General features: G+C 37.3%; 1 protein-coding gene across 6 annotated transcripts in view; it reads right to left on the reverse strand.

The window, feature by feature from the left end:
- LOC144965040 (lachesin-like) overlaps positions 1 to 27,500 on the reverse strand; it is a 106,868-nt gene that overhangs the window by 10,229 nt on the left and 69,139 nt on the right. For all 6 annotated transcript variants that reach the window (XM_078899918.1, XM_078899917.1, XM_078899913.1 and 3 more), the window contains exons 4-7: positions 11,431 to 11,555; positions 4,849 to 5,053; positions 4,379 to 4,528; positions 3,610 to 3,738 (exon numbers count right to left, since the gene is read on the reverse strand). In XM_078899918.1, coding sequence (XP_078756044.1) covers positions 3,610 to 3,738; positions 4,379 to 4,528; positions 4,849 to 5,053; positions 11,431 to 11,555 — 609 coding nt within the window. The remainder of the gene's footprint in view (positions 1 to 3,609; positions 3,739 to 4,378; positions 4,529 to 4,848; positions 5,054 to 11,430; positions 11,556 to 27,500) is intronic.

Raw genomic sequence — 27,500 nt, forward strand, 5'->3', positions numbered from 1 at the left:
CCAAAATGAAATAAATGCGTTCAGCTAGAATTTGGTCAGGATATGACGTTTAACACCCGTGGTTAACCAGTTAACTGATATACTCTGGAAAAACACGTATTTCATAATTTGGCCAGAAAACCCGTCCTTCAAATTATATCGATCGATTTAAATGACCTTCATTTTGCCCCCCCCCCCCCCCCCAAAATAAAATAAAAGACCCAACTCTCCAACCTGGGACTTCGCAGCTGTCGATATTATTAGAATTTGAGCGGCTATGTTTTCTCGTGGTAAGACACTCGCTTTCGGATCGGAAGGTCATGGGTTCGAGCCTCACTCGGCGCAAAGTTGAGTCCTTGGAAAAGGTTGTTTACTCAAATTCTCTCACCGTACCCGGGTGCAAAATGCGTACCTGGCCGTTAACAGCAGTGTCTCTGTCCGAAAGAAAAATTTGTAATATCGCCTAACAGACGTCATGTCCCGTCTTACATGTTAAATGTTGCTGTTGGCCTGGGACTCCTTGTAACGACCTTTGAGCACGTTTAGTGGATATTGCTCTATATAAAAGCTCAATTTTAATTTGATTTTTATGATATTTGAAGAAGACTTTTTCTTGCCAAATTTTAAAATACTTGCCTTTTAAAAGAACGGCAGTTAGCAGGTAAACAAATGACTTAGAGATGTTGTAAGAATCAATATTTCATCACTGGTTTTTGTCTTCGATCTTCTCAGCCTCGGCGTTTCCAAAGACGGAAGTGCGGAATATCTAGCATCGCAGTTTATGATAGATATTAGCCATTCATAATTGATATGGCGGGGATGTGGCTGGCGGGGGGGGGGGGGTGGGGGGAGGCCGAAGGAGGAGGAGGTGATAGCGTGGCAATTGCTGTGAAACTGTTTAACCTGCTAGCAGTGAGAGTATCAACGTAACAATTTAATAATACTTGAGATTTTATATAGCGCAATATCCACTAAACGCGCTCAAAGCGCTTTACAACGGGTCCTTGACCAACAGCAACACGTAATATGTAGAACGAGACATGATGACGCCTGTCAGGCGATATTACATTTTTTCCGATATAGGCAACTTTTAAACCTGAGTACGATGAGATAATGTGAGCAAAGAGCCATTTCTAAGGACTCAACTATGCGCCGAGCGAGGTTCGAACCCAGGACCTTCCGATCCGAAAGCGAGTGTTTGATTGGTACCGTTTCATAACAAACAAAAATGAATATTGACAACTTCAAAAAGGAACATAATATCAAAGCACGGAACGTCTCGGACTCAAACCCTTTTTCTGTCAACAACAACAACAACAACACATACAAAAAAAGAAATAATAGATTGAAATGTGTGTGTGTGTGTGTGTGTGTGTGTGTGTGTGTGTGTATGAAACGGTGTGAGACAAAGCAAATTGAGGACGTACCGAATATTGCTCTATCGTCGATTTGGATTGATTTTGTTTTGTTTTTGTATTTTTTTTTTTTTTTTTGTAATGTTTTTGTTTTTTTTTTTTTTTTGTCTTTATTGATTTTTGTTGGTTGATTTTCAGCTCGAAACTTTCCGTGTTTAGTATTTCGTTCCTTTTTTTCTATGATTTGTTATAATACATTTTTGCTGGGTGGAAAGGGGGGGGGGGGTGGAGGGGTCTGTAAAAGAATCACGACTGCACCCGAGATCGATCTTGGTCCCTTTTCGTGTGAAGTAGTGCTCTACCAACTGAGCTACCGGACCGGGATCCCCGCCTTTAATCCTTAATTAATCCTTGCAATGGTATGATCTGTTATACAATGTAGATTTTTAATAGAATTACAGAAATAAATACCCCGAGCGGCCAGCATTCATTATGACGTATTTTGGAAAAACACATTTTAAGAATTTTGGCCAGTAAAGTAGTCCTCCAAATATTGAACGATTAATATGACCCTAATCTTTCCAAACCAAAAACTCTCAAACCGATGTTTGAGAGTTGTTGATTTTTTTTATGTTCATTTGTTTGTTTGTTATTTGTTTTGTTTTGTTTTGCTTTTTGTTGGGTTTTTTTTTTGTTTGTTTGTTTGTTTGTCTTTTTTTTTTTTTGTTTGGAACATTAAGGTGAGTTCAGTAGATGGATATTTGAAAGTTTTTTACCAGAATTTTTAAAACGTACTATTGCGCCCCCCCCCCCCCCCCCCCACCCCTCCTCATTCTGATACGGTATTTAATATTCACGTGGAAACGATACACATTATGACCTTTTGTACAACGTTAAAAGCGAATCTCGCATGTAAGGGGTTAAATATCGACCAGTGTCTTTATCCCAAACAACGATATGACCGGTGAGTGTGGAACAGGCAGTCTAATTGCCTGAGGAATGACACCTTCTGACACCTTTCCGACACCTCGTGACTTCGTCTTCTGACACTTATTCAATTGGGTAACTCATCAATATTCCCAGAAAAGTTCTAACTGATTACTCTCCCACTTTGTACATTTATGATTCATTCGATCAGTTTTCAATTACCAGAATTCTATGATAGTAATTTTCGATTTTACATTGCCGTATTGATACATTTTTCCTGACATTCAAAGTTGTCTAAGACTGTCTGTGAATGATGAAATGCAAGCTATATGAGATTATGTAATTATAAATTATTGTATAAGGCATTTAAAGGATAATTCCTATTAAGCCTTCAGTAAGATAAGATAAGATAAAATTCAGTTTAATATACAATTAAACTTGAGCGTTTATATATGGCAATATCCAGTAAACGTGCCCCCAAGCGCTTTACAAGGGGTCCCTAATCAACAGCAACACTGACTTAACTTAGCGATATTACAATTTCTTTTTCGGACAGAGACAATGCTGTTAACGGCCAGGTACTCATTTTACAGCTGAGTACGGTGAGAAAATGTGAGTAAAGAGTCTTTTCCAAGGACTCAACTATGCGCCGAGCGAGGCTCGAACCCAGGACCTTTCGATCCGAAAGCGAGAGTAATACAACAAGACCACATAGCCGTAGAACTATTTAAAAAACGAGTGACTAATAAAAAATATCCCCGACTTGTCAAAATTCTGACACGAAAGACTTTGAAGATGTCAGTTTAATCGATCAGTATGTGAAGCAGCTGCAGATAGTGCATGTATGTTTTTAATACAATAATCACGTCTAAAATTCAACTTGTACTACTGTACACGTCGATTTTTAGGCGTGATTATTGTATCAAAAACATAATGGAGATATTATTATTACATATGGATTGATTGGGGATTGAATTGTGAAGTATTGTGGAGAACATTGAGCATGTTATGCCAGTGAAAGAGCTCAGTATGAATGTTCGTAATTAACTCCTATCTAATTCAATACTTTAAAAAATATATATCAAATATCTCAAAAAATATCAAATACATTTAGAAACAACAACCGAAGAAATGATTTCAACAACACAAGGAAACATCCAAAGCCTCAGCACCTTAACATACATGATGACATTCTAAAGCTAAGAACACTTGCACTAGACAGAGATTTATGGAGGCAGATTACTAACTGGATAGTAGAAACGGACTGACAAACTCGAAGTGACGCACACATTCACGGCAAGCGTCCATAGAGACTGCGCAGCCTTATTTATTATAATTCAATACTTACACAAAACTGTGACTTGAAAGGTTCGACTCATGGCTGGTGGCACACCATTATTAGCTACACACATGTACGAGTCAGCACACATCCGTGAAATGTTTCTGATGACCAGAGAGTTTCCAATGTTGCCCACCTCTGTGGAGAAATAAAATGGAAGCATTGCCTCTCGAAGATCGAAGAAATAAATAACAATGTGAAATTGAATGTAAGCTTCAATTTCATGTACGAAAACATATAATATGGAACTTTCGGGTTTCCCCTTTATCGGCAAAACAGGATGAGTTAAACACTACAGACGAATGAGAGACGAATGTGGTAGTGGCGTTGTTAAGATGAATAAACAAAAACATTGTTTTTTTTCCCCAAATGGCTTGACAGTGAAAACTTCAAATTCGAACAGGGAATAGTTATGCCACTTTTTGATTCAATGTGTAACCTAGTCAATTCAACAGTCTGATGTCACGTCCGCCCAGCAACGAGCAGCTTGGTTCTAAACAAAGAAAGTCGGTACTTTTTATTCTTCATGCTCGCTAGAACGTTTTCACATGTCATATGATCAGATTGTATAAAACTCGAAACATGATCAGACTTATGTTTATCTCCTCTGGATACACTTTTTATGCTCGTCGGAGAAGTATTTCATAAGGCGTCCACCATGGTTCCGATAGTTTAGAACCAGTTACTAAGTTACTATGCGTCATAACGAGGGAAGTGACGTCACGACTGTTGAAGCCTATTACAAAAGATAAGAGTGTAAGAATCGTATATTACTCACTTTCTTTGACGCCGTGGGTTTCCTTGTGAAGTCTGAACCAGGTGATGTTTGGCTCTGGGAATCCCGAGGCATTGCAGAAGAGTTCGACCTTGCCCATTTCCTCTGACTGGACATCCAGGGGCATCGAATAGTCAATGATGTGAGGGGGATCTGGTGTGGTGGAACATGGATTTGTAAGAAAATAACTTTATTCAGATTATTGGTGTTTCTAATATCTCGCCTAAAGTATACTTCCTATGAGTTATGTTTCAAAACTTGACCTTTTATGTAGCACAATGTCGTAAAACTTTAATTGTTATTGTTAGAATGATAAGTGTGATGATGATTATGATCATGATAGCAATATTGTTAATAATAATAATAATAATAATAATAATAATAATAATAATAATAATAATAATAATAATAATAATAATAATAATAATAATAATAATAATAATAATAATAATAATAACAATCCCATCATTTACCTTGTACTATTAGAGTGATATTCTTGGTCCCCACAGGATCTGTGTTGATCTGACACTTGTAGACCCCGGCATCGGTCAGGCTTACGTTCCGTATGTGAAGGTTCCAGTCCTTGAGGAATGGTCTTTCTACGCTGATTCGTTGGTCGTTGATTATACGTCTGTCTTGAAGACTGATGGCAGTCTTGGTTGGACTCACCCACACTACCTAAATGTCAGAATAGATGAATACAGATTTAGTTTTAAACGCATGCAAATGTCCCATTGTTTCCAAGAGGTAGTTTCCACACTGGACCGTTAGCCTGTCTTGAAGACTGATGGCAGTCTTGGTTGGACTCACCCAAACTACCTAAATGTCAGAATAGATGAATACAGATTTAATTTTAAACGCATGCAAATGTCCCATTGTTTCCAAGAGGTAGTTTCCACACTGGACCGTTAGCCTGTCTTGAAGACTGATGGCAGTCTTTGTTGGACTCACCCACACTACCTAAATGTCAGAATAGATGAATACAGATTTACTTTTTAAAACATGCAAACGTCCGAATCTTTTAGGAGGTACATTTTACTGTCATTCGTTGGTCGTTGATCATACGTCTGTCTTGAAGATTGGTGGCAGTTTTGGATAGACTCACCTACACTATCTAAATGTCAGAATAGATAAGCACAAATTTATTAATTCTAAACGCACGTAAATTAAATTTCCCAGTGTTTCCAAGATGTACTCTCTACGTTGTTCCATTGACCATTGATGGCATCTTGTCTTGAAGAGTGATTGCAGTTCTGAATGGATTCACTCACACAACCTAAATGTCTGAAATGGTTACATATTTAGTTTTAAAAGCATGTAAATGTCTGTCTTTATACACTGGTCCGTTAGGCTGTCTTGTAAGCTGATTGCAGTCTTGGATGGACTCACCCATACTACTTAAATGTCAGAATAGAGCAGCACAGATTTAGTTTTTAAAACATGCAAATGTCCAATTCTTTTATGGGTTACATTTTACTGTGATTCGTTGGTCGTTGATGGTACATATGTCTCGAAAGGACTCATCATGTCAGAATAGATTAGTACAGATTTACGTGTAAAAGCATAAATGTAAGCGCATTGAGCACGTGAAGTGGATATTGCGCTATATAAATGCTCAATTTAAATGTTCCAGTCTAGTCAGGTTGTATTTTGTTGTTTTTTTCGTTGGGTTTTATTGGTGGGAGGGGAGTTGTTTTGTTTGTTTTGTTGTTTATTTATTTTGTTGTTCTTTGCTGGTTTCTTTTCTTTCGTGTTTGTTTGTTTTTTGTTGTTGTTTGTTTGTTAGTTTATTTTTGTTTTTTATTTTTTTTTTTTTTTATTTTTTTTTTTTTTTTTTTTTTTTTTTTTCGGTATGTCTCGAAAAACAAACCATGTCTGGTTATAGTTGACAAATAAATATGGTAAGATTGTTATCGCATTAAGTTGGGCCTCTAATTAGAAATAATTATGAGTAGGTCACGTGAATGAATACGGTCATGGGGTCAAGGTAACAACGAGGTCTGTACACTGACTAAACGCGCCTTTTGAAAATGTTGGTCAGAATAGGATTCAATAGCCTGATGTCCAGCAACCAGCAGCGAAACAAAGAAAATCGCTACTTTTTATTCTTCATGCTGGCTAGAACTTTTTCACATGTCATGTGATCAGAATGTATAAAATTCAAAACATGATCAGATTTATAATGTTTTTCTCCTTTGTATACACTTTTATGTTAGTCGGAGAAGTATTTCATGTGGGCGTCCGCCATTGTTCCGATAGTTTAGGACCAGTTACTAAGTTACTATGCGTTATTAGGAGGGAAGTGACGTCACGACTGTTGAAGCGTTGTAAGTATTTTGTTAATACTGAACACAAATCAAATCGTAATTGCTAATTAACAAAATCTGCATAATCGTATTGTTGTAAATAAACGAGAATTAGATAGATTACATATCATTGTGGATGATGATGATGATGATGATGATGATGATGATGATGATGATGATGATGATGATGATGATGATGATGATAATGATGATATTTTTACATTATATTATGAGCTTTGTACACTAATGATTTATCTAATCACTATCAGGGTTTCAACGACTTCAATAATCTACAAGTGTAAGTTTGTCTGAACATTGTCATATGGATATATTGCTCACTACAATTAATGATGTGTGAACAACTGTCTGTAAACGTTGCACATAACAAGCTATTTGAGATTATGTCGTTATGTTCTATTATTGTAAAAGGCATTTAAAAGATTAAAAAAGTTGAGCTTTTATATAGAGCAATATTCACTAAAAGTTCTCAAAGCGCTTTACAAAAGTCCCTGACCAACGCAACACGTAACATGTAGATCAAGACACGACGCCTATCAGGCGATATTACAATTTTTTACCGACAGACAGCGCTTATAACAGCCCGATAGGTACTCATTAACACGGTGAGAAAATGTGAGTAATGAGTCTTTTCCAAGGACCCAACTATGCGCTGAGCGACGCTCGAACTCAGGACCTTCCGATCCGAAAGCGAGTGTCATCCCACAAGACCACATTATAACCGCCCAAGTGCTACATTTCAATAGATGGAGGTGAAGACCCGTTTCCTTTACGCCGCTATGTGGTCTTGTGGTATGACACAAGCCTTCGGATCGGCGGAAAGTCCTGGCTTCGATTCCCGTTTGAGCGACGCATAGTTGAGTCCCTGGAAAAGGCTCTTTACTCACATTCTCTCACCGACCTCAGGTGTAAAATCAGTACCTGGTTGTCTCAGAAAAAATTTTTTATAATATCCCTTTACAAGCGTCATGTCTTGTCCTTCACGTTAATTGCTGCTGTTGGCCAGGAACCCTTTGTAGAACTCTAAATAGATATTGCTCTATATAAAATCTCAAGTTTGTTAACTTTGTTTTGCTTTTTGTTGTTTTTTTTGTTTTTTTGTTTTTTTGTTTTGTTTTTGTTTTTGCTTTTTGTTTTTGATTTTTGTCTGCTTTTGTATTTTTATTATTATTTTTATTGGGGTTTTGTTTTTGTTTTTGTTAATTGTTTTGTTTTGTTTGGGGGGGGGGGTTGTGTGCATGTGAGTGTGTGTGTGTGTGTGTGTGTGTGTGTGTTTAGGTGTGTGTGTATGTTCTGTAACGTTGAAAAAACAAACCCTTTGGCGATATGGAGTAGGGATCTTGGATGATGTAGACGAGTAACGGCTTGTGAAGTGGTTGTAAGAGGACTCACCACAAGAAGTAACCGCTTCAAAGTATCTAAATGTTATTATGAAACATACACTTAGGTAAATAGGATATAAATAGATAAAAAAATGAAATGGTTTATTATTAAACTCAAAGTGGTACCAGGCTGCGAGAAGCTGTGGGCTGTTTCACGTCATAAACAATCATGAATATAACAGCTTCAAAAAACGGAGCAAAATATCCAAACATGAAATGTTTCGACATCAAGACCCTTCTTCGACTAACAACAACAAAGATAATGAAAACATGAATACATTACTCAAGGCTTATAAGTAATGTAATTATGTATCAATTATCTTTTTATTGTTGGCTGAAGAATGATCTTTGTTACTAATCACGTCCTTGCCATGGTAACATTGATCAAAGAATAATAAAAGGAAAGTGTGTGAAGAGGGGCTCGAACTCAGGACATTCAGGGTCAGGTTCAATGCGTTAACCACTGCGCCACCTCAATCTCTCCAACTCTACTTCTTCGAGTGTCTGAGAAATTTTGCCCAGCTGAGAGTCACTTAAATCGATCGATATTTGAAGGACGAGTTTTCTGGCCAAATTTTTAAATATGTGTTGTTGTTTTTTTTTTCAGAGTACGGCAGAATCAAGGTTACGTATAGTTTCGTGTTGGTACGTCATATCCGACTGGCAGATGTTGTGAGTGTTTTATCTAAACGCATATCATCAACAGCAGCAGTATTATATATCATACCATTGATCCCTATCGTTAACATCATGTAGGCAGACGGCTGCTTTGAATAGCAGCCTTCATGGGGATGCTCGTACATCTTTATCAAAATCATAGCTTTGTTTTGGCCCCGGATAGCAGAGGGCAAATCAGCAAATGTATTGGGGCCGCGGAGGTGTCACGGGGGCCACTTCGTCATATCTCACTCTATCGCTTCCACCCACCCTACCCCCCCCCCCACCCCCTTTTTTTCCACCACCTCTGTCTCTATCTATTTATGTTTCTTTCCCTGTCTATCGCACTCTTCCTCTTTATATACCATTCTCACTCTCTCTCTCTCTCTCTCTCTCTCTCTCTCTCTCTCTCTCTCTCTCTCTCTCTCTCTCTCTTTCTTTCTTTCTTTCTTTCTTTCTTTCTTTTTCTCTTTCTCTCTTTCTTTCTTTCTCTCTCTCTCTCTCTCTCTCTCTCTCTCTCTCTCTCTCTCTCTCTCTCTCTCTCTCTCTCTTTCTTTCTTTCTTTCTTTTTCACTTTCTCTCTTTCTTTCTTTCTGTCTCTCCCCCCCCTCTCTCTCTCTCTCTCTCTCTCTCTCTCTCTCTCTCTCTCTCTCTCTCTTTCTCTCAATCTGTCTATGTATCTATCTCTTTCAATCCAAATTTCTCTCTTTCCATATATTATACCAATCTATATGGCGATCCACCAATTTAGTGTTCATAATCTTTTTTCTCTATCCATCCCTATCTAACTACCTATCTATATATCTATTTATCTATCTATCTATCTATCTATCTATCTATCTATCTATCTATCTATCTATCTATCTATCTATCTATCTATCTATCTATCTATCTCTCTCTCTCTCTCTCTCTATATATATATATATATATATATATATATATATATATATATATATATATTATATATATACCAGTCAACCTAGCTCTCGTTCTACCTATCTCTATCTTCATCGCTCACTATCTCAACATATACCTCTTTTATTCTCTCTCGTTCTCTCTTTCTCCCTATGTATTTCTTTTATTTTCTCTCACACACACACTCTCTTACACACACACGCTCTCTCTCTGTCTCTCTCTCTCTCTCGCTCTCTCTCTCTCTCTCTCTCTCTCTCTCTCTCTCTCTCTCTCACTCTCCACCTTATCTATCACTCCATCTCCTCCTCTTTACATTCTGATTTATCTTCTATAAACAAAATATCTCTCATTTTCTCTTTATTTATAATCTCCACTTTTTTCTCATACGCAAATTATGGACTCTTTTTAACAGAGGTGAAGCTTTTTAAATAATAGAACGAGAGCACGGAGCCATAATGATAAAATATGTCCAAGCCGCATGCAAGAATAGAGACACACAAACATTCACTCCTCCCCCTCAGCAATCAGACTCTGGAACGACCTGCCAGCCAACACTACAGAATCAGGACGCGTTCAAATGTTTAAGAGAATTGTTTCCTTTTGTGTGAGAGTTTTGAGTTTCTTAGGTAGATAGTACTGGAATAAAAGTGTTGCCTTGTATTTTTCTCTTGCATTCGTGTTGGTGTCACGCGTAGTTAAAGACTTAATGAAGAAGAAGAAGAAGAAGAAGGAAGGAGGGAAGGGAGAAGAGAAGGAGGAGGAGAGGAAGAGAGAAGAAGAAGAGAGAAGAAGAAAGAAGAAGAAGAAGAGGAAGAGAAGAAGGAAGAGAAGAAGGAAGAGAAGAAGAAGAAGAAGAAGAAGAAGAAGAAGAAGAAGAAGAGAAGAAGAAGAAGAAGAAGAAGAAGAAGAAAAGAAGAAGAAGAAGAAGAAGAAGGAGAGGAGGAGGAGGAGGAGGAGGAGGAGGAGGAGGAGGAGGAGGAAGAAGAGGAGGAAGAGAGGAGGAGAGGAGAAGAAGAGAAGAAGAAGAAGAAGAAGAAGAAGAAGAAAGAAGAAGAAGAAGAGAGAAGAAGAAGAAGAAGAAGAAGAAGAAGAAGAAGAAGAAGAAGAAGGGAAGAAGAAGAAAGAGAAGAGAAGAAGAGAAGAAGAAGAAGAAGAAGAAGAAGGAAAGAAGAAGAGAAGAGAGAAGAGGAGGAGAAAAGAAGAGAAGAAGAAGAAGAAGAAGAGAAAGAAGAAAGAAGAAGAAGAAGAAGAAGAAGAAGAAGAAGAAGAAGAAGAAGAGAAGAAGAAAAGAAGAAGAAGAAAGAAGAAAGAAAGAAGAGAAGAAGAAGAAGAAGAGAAGAAGAAGAAGAAGAGAGAAGAAGGAAGTAGAAGAGAGGAGAAAGAATGAGAGAGAAGAAGAAGAAGAAGAGGAAGAAGGAAGAAGAAGAAGAAGAAGAAGAAGAAGAAGAAGAAGAAGAAGAAGAAAGAAGAAGAGAAGAAGAAGAAGAAGAAGAAGAAGAAGAAGAAGAAGAAGAAGAAAGAAGAAGAAGAAGAAGAAGAAGAAGAAGAAGAAGAAGAAGAAGAAGAAGAAGAAGAAGGAAGGAAGGAGGAGAAGAAGAAGAAGAAGATGAAGAAGAAGAAGAAGAAGAAGAAGAAGAAGAAGAAGAAGAAGAAGAAGAAGAAGAAGAAGAAGAAGAAGCACAACAACAACAACAACAACAACAAAACAACAACAAACAACAATAACAACTAGTACGGCAGTATTATCTTGATACGAAACCATGGAATTTCTACATACCTTGTAATCGTCTGACTGCTTTTCGGTGTATTTGGGGTCCACTCGACATGGCAGCAAGGCTACGGTCCCCGTGACCACTCGGATGGTCATTGGCGTTGTGTCGATGACGCGGTCAGTTGTGTAACCTGAAACAGATAATAATTAGATATTTCAATTATATAAAGTTAATTGTGCGGCTACGTGGTCTTGTGGTATGACACGCACTCGCTTTCGGATCGGAAGGTCCTGGGTTCGAGCCTCGCTTGGCGCATAATTTAGTCCTTGGAAAAGGCTCTTTACTCACATTCTCTCGCCGTACTCAGGTGTAAAAATGAGTACCTGCCCGTTAACAGCGTTGTCTCGGACCGAAAAAAAAAATGAAATATCGCCAAACAGGCGCCATGTCTCGTCCTACATGTTAAGTGCTGCTGTTGGCAAGGGACCCCTTGTAAGAGCATTTTCCAAGGACTCAACTATGCACCGAGCGAGGCTCGAACCCAGTACCTTTCGATCAGAAAGCGAATGTCATAGCTACTGAGCTATCGGGACCCAAATATCGATCAATTTAAACGACCCTCTACTTTGCAAAACCTCCTAAACCCGAGACATTGCGAGGTCTTGTTGAATGCTATGGCAGCAAAATGTTTCTAACCAAATGTTTTTTTTTTTGTCTTGTTTTGTGTTTTTTTTTGTTTTGTTTTTTTTTTTTTTTTTTTTTTTTTTTTGGGGGGGGCGGTTGTGGTTAGCGTACGATTGTATAGAATAATTGAACTTGACGTCACTCAAATTTTGTAGTGAGTTTGTAGGCCGCCAGATAGGTGATTAGTTCTCATTAAATTATCTGTATTAGACTATAAACATTTAAGGTTTACATATAGTTGTGTGTGTGTTATTAAAATTGATTTGGCAGGCAGAACGGGTGAGTATTTTACTTCAATGCAAAGCATGAACTAAACAATAATCGTTAAACTTTACGCATAGTTTTGTATAATATTGGTACGACTGTTTTTGAGGACAGAGAAAGTAGGCATTTGACTAAGCAGGTACCATCAACGATTGATTTGTGTCATATATTTAAGTAAAACACTCACACGTTCTGCTCGCGAGATCAAACCGTCGCCATCGTTAACCTATAACCTGACACTGACCAAAAATGACGTCAAAAGACCAGTCTTAGGCCACAAAAGAAATCAAATCGTGAGTTGTAATCAATAGTTCAACCAATGGGACCACTTGCTTCCTTGAGCTCTATTAACGACAACTCACTAGACGCTGCACAAACCTAAAAAATGACGTCAAACTATAAGTCCTGGATACGTCAAGTGTCAGGATATAGATAGTATGCGCTTGGATAAGAAACTCACAACATTGCCATCCGGAAGTATAGCGGACCAACACACAAAACTATGTGTAACCTTAAACGTTTATAGTCTGGGTAATAAAGTTTAGTGAGAATTACTCATAAACGCGGATGACATGATGACGTCAAATTAGTTCTATCTTTTAGTTTACGATGGCTACGATCAAACCCACCACGACATAAAACGTCTGACGTGTTCCCTTAAACGCTTTATTTTAAATGTCTGTTTGATAGAATCTAATCACCCAAATGACGGCCAAAACGAAAAACAAAATCAAAGAGCAGAGTGACGTCAACTGCATTCATTCTATATCTTTAATATTGATCCCTATCTTCTTTGTTCAATGTATTGCTCTTAAGTCTTATCAACGAAAATCCAAGTGCGCAATTCAGACGCACAATCAAGTAGAAATTCTCTCAACTTATTTTCTTCGCCCTCTATCTCTCCTTCTCTGATATAATACACACACACATACATACATACATACATACATACATACATACATACATACATACATACATACATACATACATACATACATACATACATACATACATACATACATACATACATACATACACATTTACACATACACATAAACACATACACACACCACATGCGCTCTCACTGCATCGATTCTTGAGTTAATGCCCCAGTGATAACAATAACAATAACAAAAGCGACAACGACAACAATAACATTGATCTTATCCTTATTTATATTTAATCCACCGTTCACTATTGTGTCTTATAATTTGTTCCTTGATAAGTAAGGGCAGATCCGATAAATACAATATGTAATCTATCTATTTATAATCATTTCCAATTTCAAATCACAATGCACTTCGGTTCCTTATTGATGCTATGCGTTTAGGTAAAATAATCACAACATCTTCCCGCAAGATGAAAGGTACAAACACATAATTTGTTTGTTGTTTTTTTAAATAGAGCTTTTATAGAACGCGATATCCACTAAGCGTGCTCAAAGCGCTTTAGAAGGAGGCCTTGACCAACAGCAACATGTAACATGTTAGACGATATTACAGTTTATTTTTCAGATAGAGACAACGCTGTTAACGCCCTGGTACTCGGTTCATACCTGAGTATGGTGAGAGAATGTGAGTAAAGCGCCTTTTCCAGGGACTCAATCTCAATGATCTATTAGATCTGGCGGAAAATACTTTGCAATAGACTAGCATCCTGTCAAAGGATTGCAACCAATTGCTTTTGTCCATTTCCTGCTATAAAAACCGAGCGAGATAAACTCTAGTTCCATAGCCGTCAAGGTTCTGAAGAACTACTTTTTAAGTTAAACATCCCATAATATTCATTTTCATCAATAGGCCATAAAGACCTTACCCAAGCCTTATTCTTAAAATCTATAAATGCATTGTCTAGCATCTAACATTGACATTTAATAATATTACACCCTTTTACAACGACACCATTTTATACCGTCGTCTAGGCATTCCATGAATGTATATAGAAAATCCATCAAACAGGATGTCTCATGACAACAGGAATCACCCATATTGTCCAACGTGATCAAATTGGGGTTTAATCTTTTCCCCAAGGAAAATAAAAACGAAAGTGCCTGATGTGGGGCTCGAATCCTGGACCTTCTGTATCACTATGCATCGCCTTACCCACTCGACTTTACCCCCCTCCCCCTAACCCACCCTAGCATCTAATATACCCCGACATAAAACCATTTTGAAGCGAAGGTAACAAATGACCCGAGTTGTGAGTAAACATACGACTATAAGTGCCGTGACAAATATTTCTATAAGAAGACAATTAACACCAACAAAACTCCAAATGACGCCATATTTGTCCGTGGTAAATGACTTCAAACTTACCGATGTATTTACAAAGAACTTACAATGGCGTAACAGCTAATGGTTTGTTAATGGGCACCCGGTTTTGCTTACTGTGCGTTGTTGCTGCACCGAGGGTGACCATCGTTTACTTATAGCCTGATGATAGGACTGTATTGTGACGTCATTTTTTTTGGTAAGAATTTTTGCAAAGATGAAGAAGGGATTTTTTTACATCTGTGGTAAGACCAGGAATTATATATATTATGGATTAGAGACAGCAGATATGACAAAGAAACAAGATAAAGAAGTTGAGGTGGCAGAAATGGACATGTGCGGCGATGTGATCTTGTGGTATGACACTCGCTTTCGGATCAGAAGGTACTGGGTTGAGTCCTTGGAAAGGGCTCTTTACTCACATTCTCTCACCGCACTCGGGTGTAAAATGAGTACCTTGCCGTCAACAGCGTTGTCTCAGGGTCGAAGAAAAACATTGTAATATCGCCTAACAGGCTTCATGTCTCGTTCTACATGTTACGATTTGCTGTTGGTCGGGGACCCTTTGTAAAACGTATTGAGAACGTTTAGTGGATATTGCATTATATAAAAGCTCAAGTTTAAGATTTAAGTTTATACCAACCCGACATAAAAATTGAATATTTAATCTGCTCAAACTCATCAGCTACAAGTAAATGCTCTCTATACACCAATTAATCCAGCAGTTGGGTTTTACAAAACAACATTAAGTTCTTATTGCCATGATAAAGCTTTTCCTTCAAATTGTATGATGTACAAAACCAGCTCTGGTATTTAAATAACGTTCATTGAAGGGCACCTATTGTTATGATTGCCCAGTAAGTAGATCTCAAGGTTGGCTTTTAAATAAAGGTGAACAGGGTTCTTGAATTAACATTTTAGATTGATCTATTCAGTTTGAGATATAATAAATCTTTTCCATTTAGGAGAACGCATCTTGTTTACTAAACTTCAATAAATCAAAATGTCTTTATTCATACTATTGTAATTGTAAATAACGTCAATTCTTTTATAGAGTTTATTCTGACATTATACCAAAGGGTGTCCGACAGACTTATGTGGATGTCAACATAGAGCAAATCATTGTCGTGAGTGCATACGCACCCCAGACAGGCTGGACGCAAAACAAGAAGGAAGAATTTTGGATGGATGAACAAATGGAACTGTTTGACAAATCAGAAAGAGTTTTCATCGGTGCGGACTTAAATGGGCACGTTGGAGAAAGCAATATCGGAAATGGCTGGGAAGGTATGGGTATGGCAGCAGAAATGAAGAAGGCGAAGATATTGTAAGATTTGCAACAAGGATAGACCTGGCAAAACTAAATACATATTTTAGAAAGAAAGATGAGTACATAGTGATGTATTCAAGTGGTGTGAGAAAGACACAAGTGGATTACCTGTTGTGCTGGAGAAGAAATTTGAAGGAAGGATCAGATTGTGGCAGTTTGCCAGGAGAGAGAGAGAGAGAGTGGCAGCGCAACATAAGATTGTTATTGCGAAAGTGGAATTTGGATAGAGGAAGATAAAATAGAAACAAAGTGAGGGTAAAAACGATGGTGGAAACTAAAAGAGGAAGAACAAAGAGAACTATTTGCTACAACGGTGAAATGAAGACTAGGAATTGATTTCAGAAAGGAATGGAAAAGAACTGCTGATACAATCCGTGAAGTGGCCAAAGAAGTGCTAGGGGTCAGCTCGGGAAGAGGAAAAGTTGGAAAAGAAACATGGTGGTGGAATGAAGAGATTCAAGGAGCAATAAAGTAAAAGAGGGAAGCAAGGAAGAACATGGAGACAAAAAAAGAGATGCTATGGAAGTAGATGAATAGAAACAGGTTAAAAAAAAGAAGCAAAAAGAGCTGTTGCAAAAGCAAAGTCCGAGATATTCAAATATATGTATGAGCAATTAGAAAGTAAAGAAGGCCAGAAAAATATTTTCAGAATAGCGAGACAGAGGGACAAAAATAGGAGAGATATACAACATATTAAGATGATCAAAGACGAGAATGGAAGAATATTGGGCAAAGATGAAGAGATTCGAGCAAGACGGAAAACATACTACGAACGCCTCATGAATAAAGAGAATAACAGGGAGAGGAGGAGTGCAGTTATACAACCTAAAGAGAAGATAGGAGATGAGGTAGATAAGTAAGAACGAGGTGTGGGTTGCAGTGCGCAAAATAAAAAGGGGGAAAGCAGTTGGACCAGACGAGATACCAGCAGAAGTCTGGAAATCACTTGGAGATGAAGGGTTAAATTTCCTGGTATGGTTATTCAACGACATCTTTCAGAAAGAGAAAATGCCAGAAGAATGGACAAAAAGTACGATATACAAAGATAAAGGAGATATTCAAGAATGTGGCAACTATTGGGGCATCAAGTTAATGAGCCATACAATGAAGATATGGGAAAGAGTAATCGATAAGAGGATTAGAAAAGATGTAGACATAAGTGAAGAACATTTTGGATTTGTTGCTGGTAAATGTACAACGGATGCTATATTTGCTCTAAAAGTGACCGCAGAGAAGTATAGAGAAAAACAAAGAGAATTAGATTGTTTGTTCAATGACCTGGAGAAAGCATATGATAGGGTCCCAAGAGAAGAAATGTGGTACTGTCTAAGAGCAAAGGGGTTTACAGAGAAATATATCACATTTATCCAAGATATGTACAAACGACAGCTGTTGGCTCAACTGATCCGTTTAATGTAAGAGTTGGATTACACCAGAGATCTGCTCTCAGCCCAATGCTGTTTGCAATAGTAATGGATGTCCTAACAGAACCCATTTGCCGAGAGGCACCATGGACCATGATGAATGCGGATGATACAAAACTGGAGGGTTGGAGATGGGTGTTGGAAACGAAGGGATTAAGGGTAAGCAGATTTCTTTACACGTCGTTGTATTATCTAATATCCAAAGATAATGGTGACGTTTTGCCTTCCGGGTGGCGATATTCAGTTGGTATCTCTTGTCTTTAAATAATGTATCGATGGACCTCAATGTTTTTATTTCTGTCTTTGCTTTCCAGCCTGTGCCATTTCTTTAATTTCTTTTTGCTCTAATTTCATATAAAAACCGCTGCGTACCTGAGGATCGGTAGCAGTGCGATTCCGTAGAGGAGAATGATGGTCACGCATCTAACAAAAATACTCCGCCTGCCTCAAATGAACTTTTGGTACATCTTCTTTTCAGTTTTCTATCGTCGATAAACTTGGGGGTCCCGATAGCTCAGTTGGTAGAGCACTCGCTTCACAAGCAAAGGGACCGTGATCGATCCCGGGTGCAGTCGAGATTTTTTCTGACCCCCCTGTCCACCCAGCAGTGATTGGGTCAGATAGATCTGATGGAAAGTATATTGCGATAGACTAGTGTCCTCTCCAAAGCGTAGCTAGCACTTGCTATTGTCCGTTTCATGCTATAGAAACCGGGATAAACTCGGGCTCCGTGGGCCGAATGACTCTGAAGAATTACTGTCGATAAAGTTTGGTTGAAATGCGAGATGGTGCATTCTATTGACTTTTGACAGCAGTTACAGTTACCCTAGAGCAGGCCTGCCAAGTACTACGGTAAAATCGAAGAATTACGAAATTTTGGCTTCAATTTCAGATCTTCACGAGCTTTTCTAAGTCATTAAAACTTATCGAATATGAAAGTCGACGCCAGTACATCAGTTTAAGGACTTTGGTGTGTTTTTGAATCCTCGTGAGGCTAATTTGTTGATTTGTAAAGTTAACCATACCAACTACAATTTTTATCTCCTAAAAACTACGAATTTTTAAATTGAGCTTTTATATAGCGCATTATCCACCAAATGTGTTCAAAGCGCTTTACAATGGGTCCTTGACGAATACATACACGTAACATGTAGAACGAAACATGACGCCAGTTAGACGATATTACAATTTTTTTCTGACAGAGACAACGCTGTCAACGGTCAGGTACTCATTTTACACCTGAGTACGGTGAGAAAATATGAATAGAGAGACTTTTCCAAGGACTCAACTATGCGCCGAGTGAGGCTCGAACCCAGGACCTTCCGATCCGAAAGCGAGAGTCATGCCACAAGACCACATAGGCGCACATATTTTTTTTTCATGTCGGCAGGTCTGCGCTAGACTCATCGTGTGCGAGGTCGTTGGCAGTGGGCAGCATAGCAACCAACCACCGATGATATTAAAAGAAAACAAAGGCATCCTTATTAAGTTGACTCTTTCAACATGGCGGGTGTGTCGTGCCAGACAGGAACGTGAGAAGGAGCTGGGTAAAAAAATCGAATACGGGGGGAATTGTAGATGAATATTTGGATGAGAATACCCAATCTATAGAACTAATGTACCGAAGATAAAGTAGCCGATTACGGGGCTTTCAACCCGATTCCGCACTCCATAAAAGTTGCACAGTGTTTGCCTTCGGGCTTTGCTCATTCATGCTTTAAAAGACGTTGGGAAAATTTGTTCATGTTGGAAAATTTGTTCTTTTTAATCCTCTCGGTACCAAAATAGTTAATAAGAGACACTGTGAAATTGATTTTTTTTTTTTTTTTGAAATTTCGATTTAAGTTGCCGGAAGAAAAAATAATCTATTTATTTTTTGGTACACGTTTATTGTCTTCTGCAGTGATAATTTATTTTCTGCTTTGCTTGTGTCATAGTACGTCGAGATATATATATATATATATATATATATATATATATATATATATATATATATATATATATATATATATATATATATATATATTTATATATATATTTATATATATAATATATATATAATATATAATTTATTATATTATATTATATTATATTATATTATATTATATTATATTATATTATATTATATTATATCATATTATACTATATATATTATATAAATATATATATATAATATATGTATATATATACATCTACAAATATATATATATATATATATATATATATATATATATATATATATATACATATATAGAATATATATAATATATATAAATATATATATATATATATATATATAGAGAGAGAGAGAGAGAGAGAGAGAGAGAGGGAGAGAGAGAGAGAAAGAGAGAGAAAAAGAGAGAAAAAGAGAGAGGGGGAGAGAGGGCGTTTTCATTAGTAACTTACGTGCTTAATGCGCTTTACAGAGCTTTACTTAATCCCTATATAATTTTTTTTATTGTTTTTTTCTTTATTGCTTTGTCTGGAACCTTTCATACACACTTGTTCAGTTCTTTGACCCTCAACGGAGGATGCACTCAAATTAATGTTTAGAAAGCACAATAAATTCATAACTAAAAACTATAATCGTAAAAAAAGAGAGATGGTCTACAAGGAAAAAAAGATGTGTCATCTCTCAATAAAAAGGAAAGATACATTTGACTGCCTCCCTCTGAGATAAAAGTCACTGCTTGGACCAGGAAAAAAAACAAGAGCACGGACCACCCAGTCAGTAGAATAAGACAGTGAGCCGGTGTGAGCGAAAGAAAATGTACTCTTCTCAATAACAGTTTTTGTTTGATTCAAAATAATAGACACTTAGATAACCACGCCTCTCGGACAGTCGTCATAATGTAAACAATAGCAGTGATTGGTTAACATAGCAAACTGCACAGGTTTTACTATAGATAGTATGCAGATGACGTCACTCAGGCCTTTGTTATTGTTTTTGCCATTGGCGTTTGTGAGTTGTTCTCACTAAACTGTATTAACCAGACTATAAAAGTTCATGGTTACACAGAGTTTGTGTGTTGGTCCGTTATACTTCCGGATGGCAATGTTGTGAACTCCTTGGCCAAGCGCATTCTATCTATTGATGTGTCTTAGTAAAATACCCACTGTTCTACCGTTTGGTCAATAGTACCAACACACAGAAAACGATGTGTAAACTTAAACGTTTATAATATGATCGAGAAAATCGTGTGATAACTAGTCACCCATTTGGTGGTATAGATACAATAACAAAGATCAGAGAGATGTCGATATCGTTCACGTTATTGTTTATAAGCAACCAACTACGTTTGTCCGAGCACGTATGAAGGTGTGTCACAAATACCATATTTTGATTGGTCAAATATCTACTGATTAATTTACATTATGCTTTAGATGCAGCTTTTAGCACCCCGATTTAATACCGCTTGGAGACGACTGGTCACACCTGTTTTATTTTGGAAAGAAAACTTTCATTTCATAATATGTGATCCATCTTTTCAACACGGATGTTTATGTCGGTGTAAATCAAATGTTCAAAATGGATTTTAGAGTTGAAAATGGCAAGGAAAGTGAAATTTTATTTTTTATCAGTTAGAGAATTTACATTCATGCATGGGTCACCAATCTCCATCGATCAGAATTCCCAGCGAAAATTATAAAATAAAGGCCCAATCCTGAGAGGTCAAAGACAGTTTTCTGTCTCATTCAAGAGACAACAAAACTCATAAATTTTGTAATTTTTTATGTTAAGATACAAAACAAACAAGACATAAACATGTTTTCAAGTCCAGAAAGAAGGACTCTTGCTTGGATTGGCTTGCTTGGGGAATAGAATGACGAATGAGCAGAGAGATAAAAACGTTGAGGAAATACAAAAATCTCAAAATAGTTTTAACTTTTATTCTATTTTTACGATTGTTATTCAAAATATTTCATGATCTTTTTTTTTTTTTTTTGTTTTGTTTTTGTTACTCCTTTTCATAATTTCCTTTCAACATTTCTATCAAGTGTTCTAAAACCGTGCACTAATAATTAATTATAAAAGCAAGATCGACAGCATCATTGAAAAGACGTTTGGTTTTCTATGATTTTGTCTTAGTCAAGAAGCTCGTTCAATAGCGGACGCACGATTGCTGACGACAAAAGAACGGATGGAATAAGTGAGCGGTGAATTCTATGATCGTTTCTGTTCCCTTGGCTGGAATTGGAAATCCCCCTAGTGAATAGGAATCCCTTGAAAATGATTATAGCCCGGCACTTGTCCGAGCCTGATGTCCGTGATTAGCTTCTCCAGCCAACAGCTGAACAATCGGTCTTGGGGAAAGCGTGAAAGAGAAGTCAACAACACATTAGCCGATAATGACACAGGAGAGAGTACCGTTTCTCATTCCTTTACGTGCTTGTACGAGTACTCACGTAGAGGTTATAATATTAGTAGTAGTGGTAGAAGCACGTGTTGGGTACGCAATCAAAGTCAAATGTAAAGAGAGAATGAGAGAGTGATTGTGTAATTGCAGTAGGGTTTTTTTTAAGTTAAATACTTTAATGATTTTTTTAGTAGTCTTCCAAAGCCATCAGGCACTTGGAGCCGGATTTTATCTCCGTTATTTCGCGTGAAAGGGGATTGTATCGGTGAAGACGAGCTATCCAGGTACTCATTTTACACCTGAGTTAGTTAGGTAAGAGAAAATGTCAGTAAATGCTTTTTCAAATGTCAACTTTGAGCTGCATACACCGGTAACGGTATTCGAACGCAATGTCACAGTTCCAGGGGCGATTGTCAAACCACCAGACCACAAAGCCACTATTTCCTCCTCACCAATCACCAATCACCCCCCCCCCTCTTTATCACTCACCCCTCCTCCTCACCCCCCCCCCCCCCACACACACACACACACACAACATACACCAAATCCACTACCCCTGCTCCATAGTCCTATCAAATTGGGCATATCATCTTCCAATCTCTGGAAATTGAAACCTGGCAATATACAGATCGGCCACACACCTAAAAAAAAAAAAACGCTTATTTTGAATTTTGGCCAGAAAATTCTCCCTACAAATATCGATCGATTTAAATGAGCCTCATCCTGGCATAATCTCCCAAACCTGGAACTTCGTGTTAAGGCTCAAATTTGAGAGATTTTGCCAAGATAAGGGTCATTTTAAGCGAGCGATATTTGAAGGACGAATTTTCTGGCCAAAATGTTAAATACGAGTTTTTTCAGAGTACGTCCCAGATGTCCCTGGAATTGAAGTAGAGACTGATATGTCTGTAATTGGTTAGATGGACACTGCAAGGTTACTTAGTGGCAGCGTGGCTCAGCGGTACGGTCTTTGCTTCGTACCCGAAAGGTACCAAGTTCGATCACCCGTCTCAGCGCTGTGTTGCCTTGAGCAAGTCACCTCGCCCCAGATCACTTTGAGGCACTGCACTGCGGCTGACGCCTGTGTTATTCCATTCTTCCATTGGAATAGACCCTAGAGACAAATTTCCCCTACGGGATGAATAAAGGGAAAATTTATTTATTTTTATTATTTAATTTGGCATTGTGGCTTAACCTTCAAATTGTTGTTATGTCGAGGTCATGTGTACTTATTTACATGTGTACAGGTCTGATGACTCAGATTGCTCCCATTGCTGTAACGGAAATACTCTCCAACCAAAATGAGATATCGTTTAATACAACAACGTGAAATCCAGCTCATAATAATTTCTCATGTTCTGTTATAGATAGAACGAATTTGACGTCACTCAGGTCTTTGTTATTGTTTAATTTTTTTTTTTTTTAATTTTTTTTTTTTTTTTTTTTTTGCCATTCACTTTAATAAGTAATTCTCACTTAACTGCATTTACAAGTTTATAAACGTTCAAAATTACACATAGTTTTGTGTGCTGGTCCGTTATATTTCCGGATGGCAATGTTGTGAGTTACTTAGCCGAATGCACAGCATCTAAAAGATCTACAAAATGTATACGTGGAGTCGTGTTGATATAAAAATGCATAACATACAATCTATCGTTTTCTTTTAAAATATGATGATTTCCTTTGGATGTCCCGTCCTAAATGTTAAATGTTGCTGTTGGCCAGGGACCCCCTGTAAAGCACTTTGAGCACGTTTAAAGGATATTGTTCTATATAAAAGCTCAATTCAAAAAGATTAGTTTATTCCAAATTTTTACCGTTTTGAGACGATGGGTTACATAATTTGTATCCCACCACTTCAAAACGGATTTATGTCAGAATGGTTTCATGCTAAACATTGAAGTTGAAAAGAGAAATATGATATGTTGTGTGATTACTCACAACATACGGCTAGCCGATTAAAACATACCAACACACAAATCTGTGCCTGGCCTTAAACGTTTATAGTCTGATTGATATACTCGTATGATGCCCGCTTAGCTAAGAAACTCACATCATTGCCATCCAGAAATATAACGGACCGACAAACAGGCAATGTTGTGAGTTTCTAAGCCAAACGCACACTATATTATATAAAACCGTTTTGAGTAAATAGATCACATGAGAATTGTGGTGGAAAATTCTGGTGCCGACGGTATGTCCTTGGGTAAGACATTTAACATACATTACTCCTCTCGACTCAGCTGTAAATGAATACCTGACTATAGGCGGTGAAGGATAATATAAGAGTAATAGTACAAAACGGACGCTTATCATGCAACTAGGACAGTATGAAATGGACATGTGGTTCCATATTGCCTCGGGGGTGGGGGGGGGGGGGAGGGGGGGAAAGAAATAATTAAAACAATGTGAAGCGCATTGAGCATGGTTAAGTCGTGGAAAAGCGCTAGATATATGGATGTTTATATTTATTTTGTTTTGTTTTTTAATTAGTGGAGAACATGCAATCTTTGCGGATAGATAAAGGGCTATTACAAACAGACAATCATCTATCTTATTTATCAAACTACTGTATTACGAAATCAACATAGATCGAGACGAATCTTTTGAGCCATCAACGATCAAAATCGATCCGGTAATACAGTCTTTAGGCGTAGTAGTAGTAGTAGTAGTAGTAGTAGTAGTAGTAGTAGTAGTAGTAGTAGTAGTAGTAGTAGTAGTAGTAGTAGTAGTAGTGGTGGTGGTAGTAGTAGTAGTAGTAGTAGTAGTAGTAGTAGTAGTAGTAGTAGTAGTAGTAAGCTTCGCAGTCCGAATGACGCTTGCTGAGAATTGTGTGATTCAGTCATAGTAGTATAGCTGCTCTCTCCATCCATGTTGTTAATTGTGTCCATTGGTCACGGTCCTGGGCCAGAGTTTTGAGGCTGTCAAGATCTTGTTGTGACTTTAGTAGGGAGGGCACTTCACTATTTCTTAGTTCTTCGGGGATAAATTCGGCCTCACCTGAATCCAGAAATTTATGATATGTAGAGAGGTCCTGGTTCAGGTCTGTAGGTGTGCTGTGCGCAAATGAATCTGGCAACAGGGTGGCCAAATTATGGCGATTCCCATTGTCTAATGACCAATTATTATGCCCTACAAGATTTTGTAAATAACCAGTTTGAGTCAATGAATGATAAAATTGCCCTTGATTTAGAAAAAGTATGCACGTTATTTGATGAATATGAATCTGGAACAAATAGTTTATAATTCTTTAGATTATTTGCCGGTAATTCTGTGCTCGAACATGTAACAATGGCTGTGCGGAACAATTTTGACCACCTCCTCCTCCCCCCGCCCCCCCCCTAAGCCCCCCCCCCCCCTCTTCCCCCCCCTCCCTTCATCCCCCCTCTCCCACCTATATATACACCGATATCATAGTTAAGAATTGATTTCGCTGCCTAAAGCTCAAGTTTTGTATAGAATGGGAGAAAAGTGTTTTCGCCACTTTCCAGTATCAGAGTTAGAACAGTTTTAACGACAAGTAAGCTAACCTATTCACAGGATTCAATAGTCTTATGTCACGTCCGCCCAGCAACCAGCAGCTTGGTTCTAAACAAAGACAATCGGTACTTTTTATTCTTCATGCTGGCTAGAACTTTTTGTACCTGTCATGTGATCAGAATGTATAAAAGTCAAAACATGATCAGATTTACAATGTTTTTCTCCTCTGGATACACTTTTATGCTCGTCGGAGAAGAATTTCATAAGTACGGTGATGAAGATAATGGCGTCCGCCATTGTTCCGATAGTTTAGAACCAGAACGAAGGAAGTGACGTCACGACTGTTGAATCCTATTTGTCAAAACACATATTTTCACTTTCTTTCACTTTTTAAATAAAGTTAGACTCTAAGTCAAGTTTCATTTATGACACCATGGCAGTGTTTAGTGTCAAATCTAATGATCTTAAAAACCGTATTTACCTTTGAATATAAGGTGTGTAATAATAATGATAATAATGATAATAATAATAATAATAATAATTATTATTATTATTATTATTATTATTATTATTATTATTATTATTATTATTATTATTATTATTATTAATATTATTATTATAATGATAATAATAATAATAATAATAATAATAATAATAATAATAATAATAATAATAATAATGATAATAATAATAAAATAATGATGACGATAATAATAATAATAAAAATAATAATAATAATAAAAATAATAATAATGATAATAATAATAATAATAATAATAATAATAATAATAATAATAATAATAATAATAATAATAATAATAATAATAATAATAATAATAATATCAAAAAAATAGCATCAAGTATCTTTGTCAAAAACCTTTTTATAACTTCAGATAGCACATTCTGTTCTCAGAATGGACCGATTATGTTGACATAATATTAGTTCATTGTAATCTCTCTGTCGTGCTTTGGAAAAAAACACATTTAAACATTTGGCCAGAAAACTCGTCCTTCAAATATCGACCGATATAAATGACCCTCGTCTTAGCAAACACTTTCAAACCTGGGACTTCGGAGAACTTCGGAGATGTCCCAGGTTTGAAAGTGTTTGTTAAGACGGGGGTCATTTAAATCGGTCGATAGTTGAAGGACGAGTTTTCTGGCCAAATATTTGAATATGTGTTTTTTCTAGAGTACGGCAGTACTGAGTGAGGTTGGGTGAAATCTTCCCCTAGGGAAAATGCTTGCTTTGTCATGACAGGTCGGCGGTGTATTAAAATTGTTCCCTTTACTCTGTTTACCTCACATAATTAAATGGCATGTTGTGATTCAGATTACACTACAATCGTCCCCATCAACAAACAACTTTTGAATCAGTAAACATTTATTATAAAATTTATATTATGCTTTTTTTTTTTTTGGAAATTTTTCTGCTCGAAGCTCGAAGAAATAAACAACAATGTGAAATTGAATGTAAGTTTCAATTTAATATACGAAAACAGATCAAATTGACGTTTCGGGGTTCCCCTTTATCAACAGAACAGAATGAATGAAACACTCATCCTGTTTTGTTGATAAAGGGGAAACCTGAAACGTCCATTTTATCTGTTTTCGTATATTAAATTGAAGCTTACATTCAAGTTCACATTGTTGTTTATGCTTTCTTAAATCAAATTAATGTTTCAAAGCTGCTGATTGTATAGGATTTATAGAAGGGACGAAATTGACGTCACGTCACCCACCTTTATAGCCAGACATTTTTATGAGTAGTTCTCACTAACCTGTATAAATGTTTAAGGTTACACATGGCTTTGTGCATGAGGGTAAGTTTTATCCGGCTGGCGGATGTTGTGAGTATTTTGGCTAAGCTCTCACTTCACACGCAAAGGGACCAAGATCGATTCCGGGTGCAGTCGAGATTTGGAAGATTAAATCCTCACCTTACCAGCTGTACGGCTCGGTGTATTTGTGTCACTGAGTAAGAGGAACAAAGTCTTTTAATGTATCCTTCCTTCAGAGCTATGGAACCGGAGTTTATCCTGGTTTCTATAGCGTTAAACGGATAATATTACTTGTTTGCTATCATTTGGATAGGACGCTAGTCTATCGCAATGTGCCTTCCACCATATCTTATAGACCATTCCACCCAATCACTGCCTGGTGGACAATGGGAAGGAGGTCAGTCAGAAATAAAATCTCGACAGCACCCGGGATCGGGTTCGGTCCCTTTGCGTGTGAAGAGAGTGAGTGCTCTACCAACTGAGCAATCCGAACCCCTCTTAATGTATAGAAAAACTAAAATATTTCAGGTTTTTTCAACATCTA

The sequence above is a fragment of the Berghia stephanieae genome, chromosome 2, assembly GCF_034508935.2.
Source record: "Berghia stephanieae isolate SIO BIC M18660-M18661 chromosome 2, UCSD_Bste_1.3, whole genome shotgun sequence".
Taxonomy (NCBI): Eukaryota; Metazoa; Mollusca; class Gastropoda; order Nudibranchia; family Aeolidiidae; genus Berghia; species Berghia stephanieae.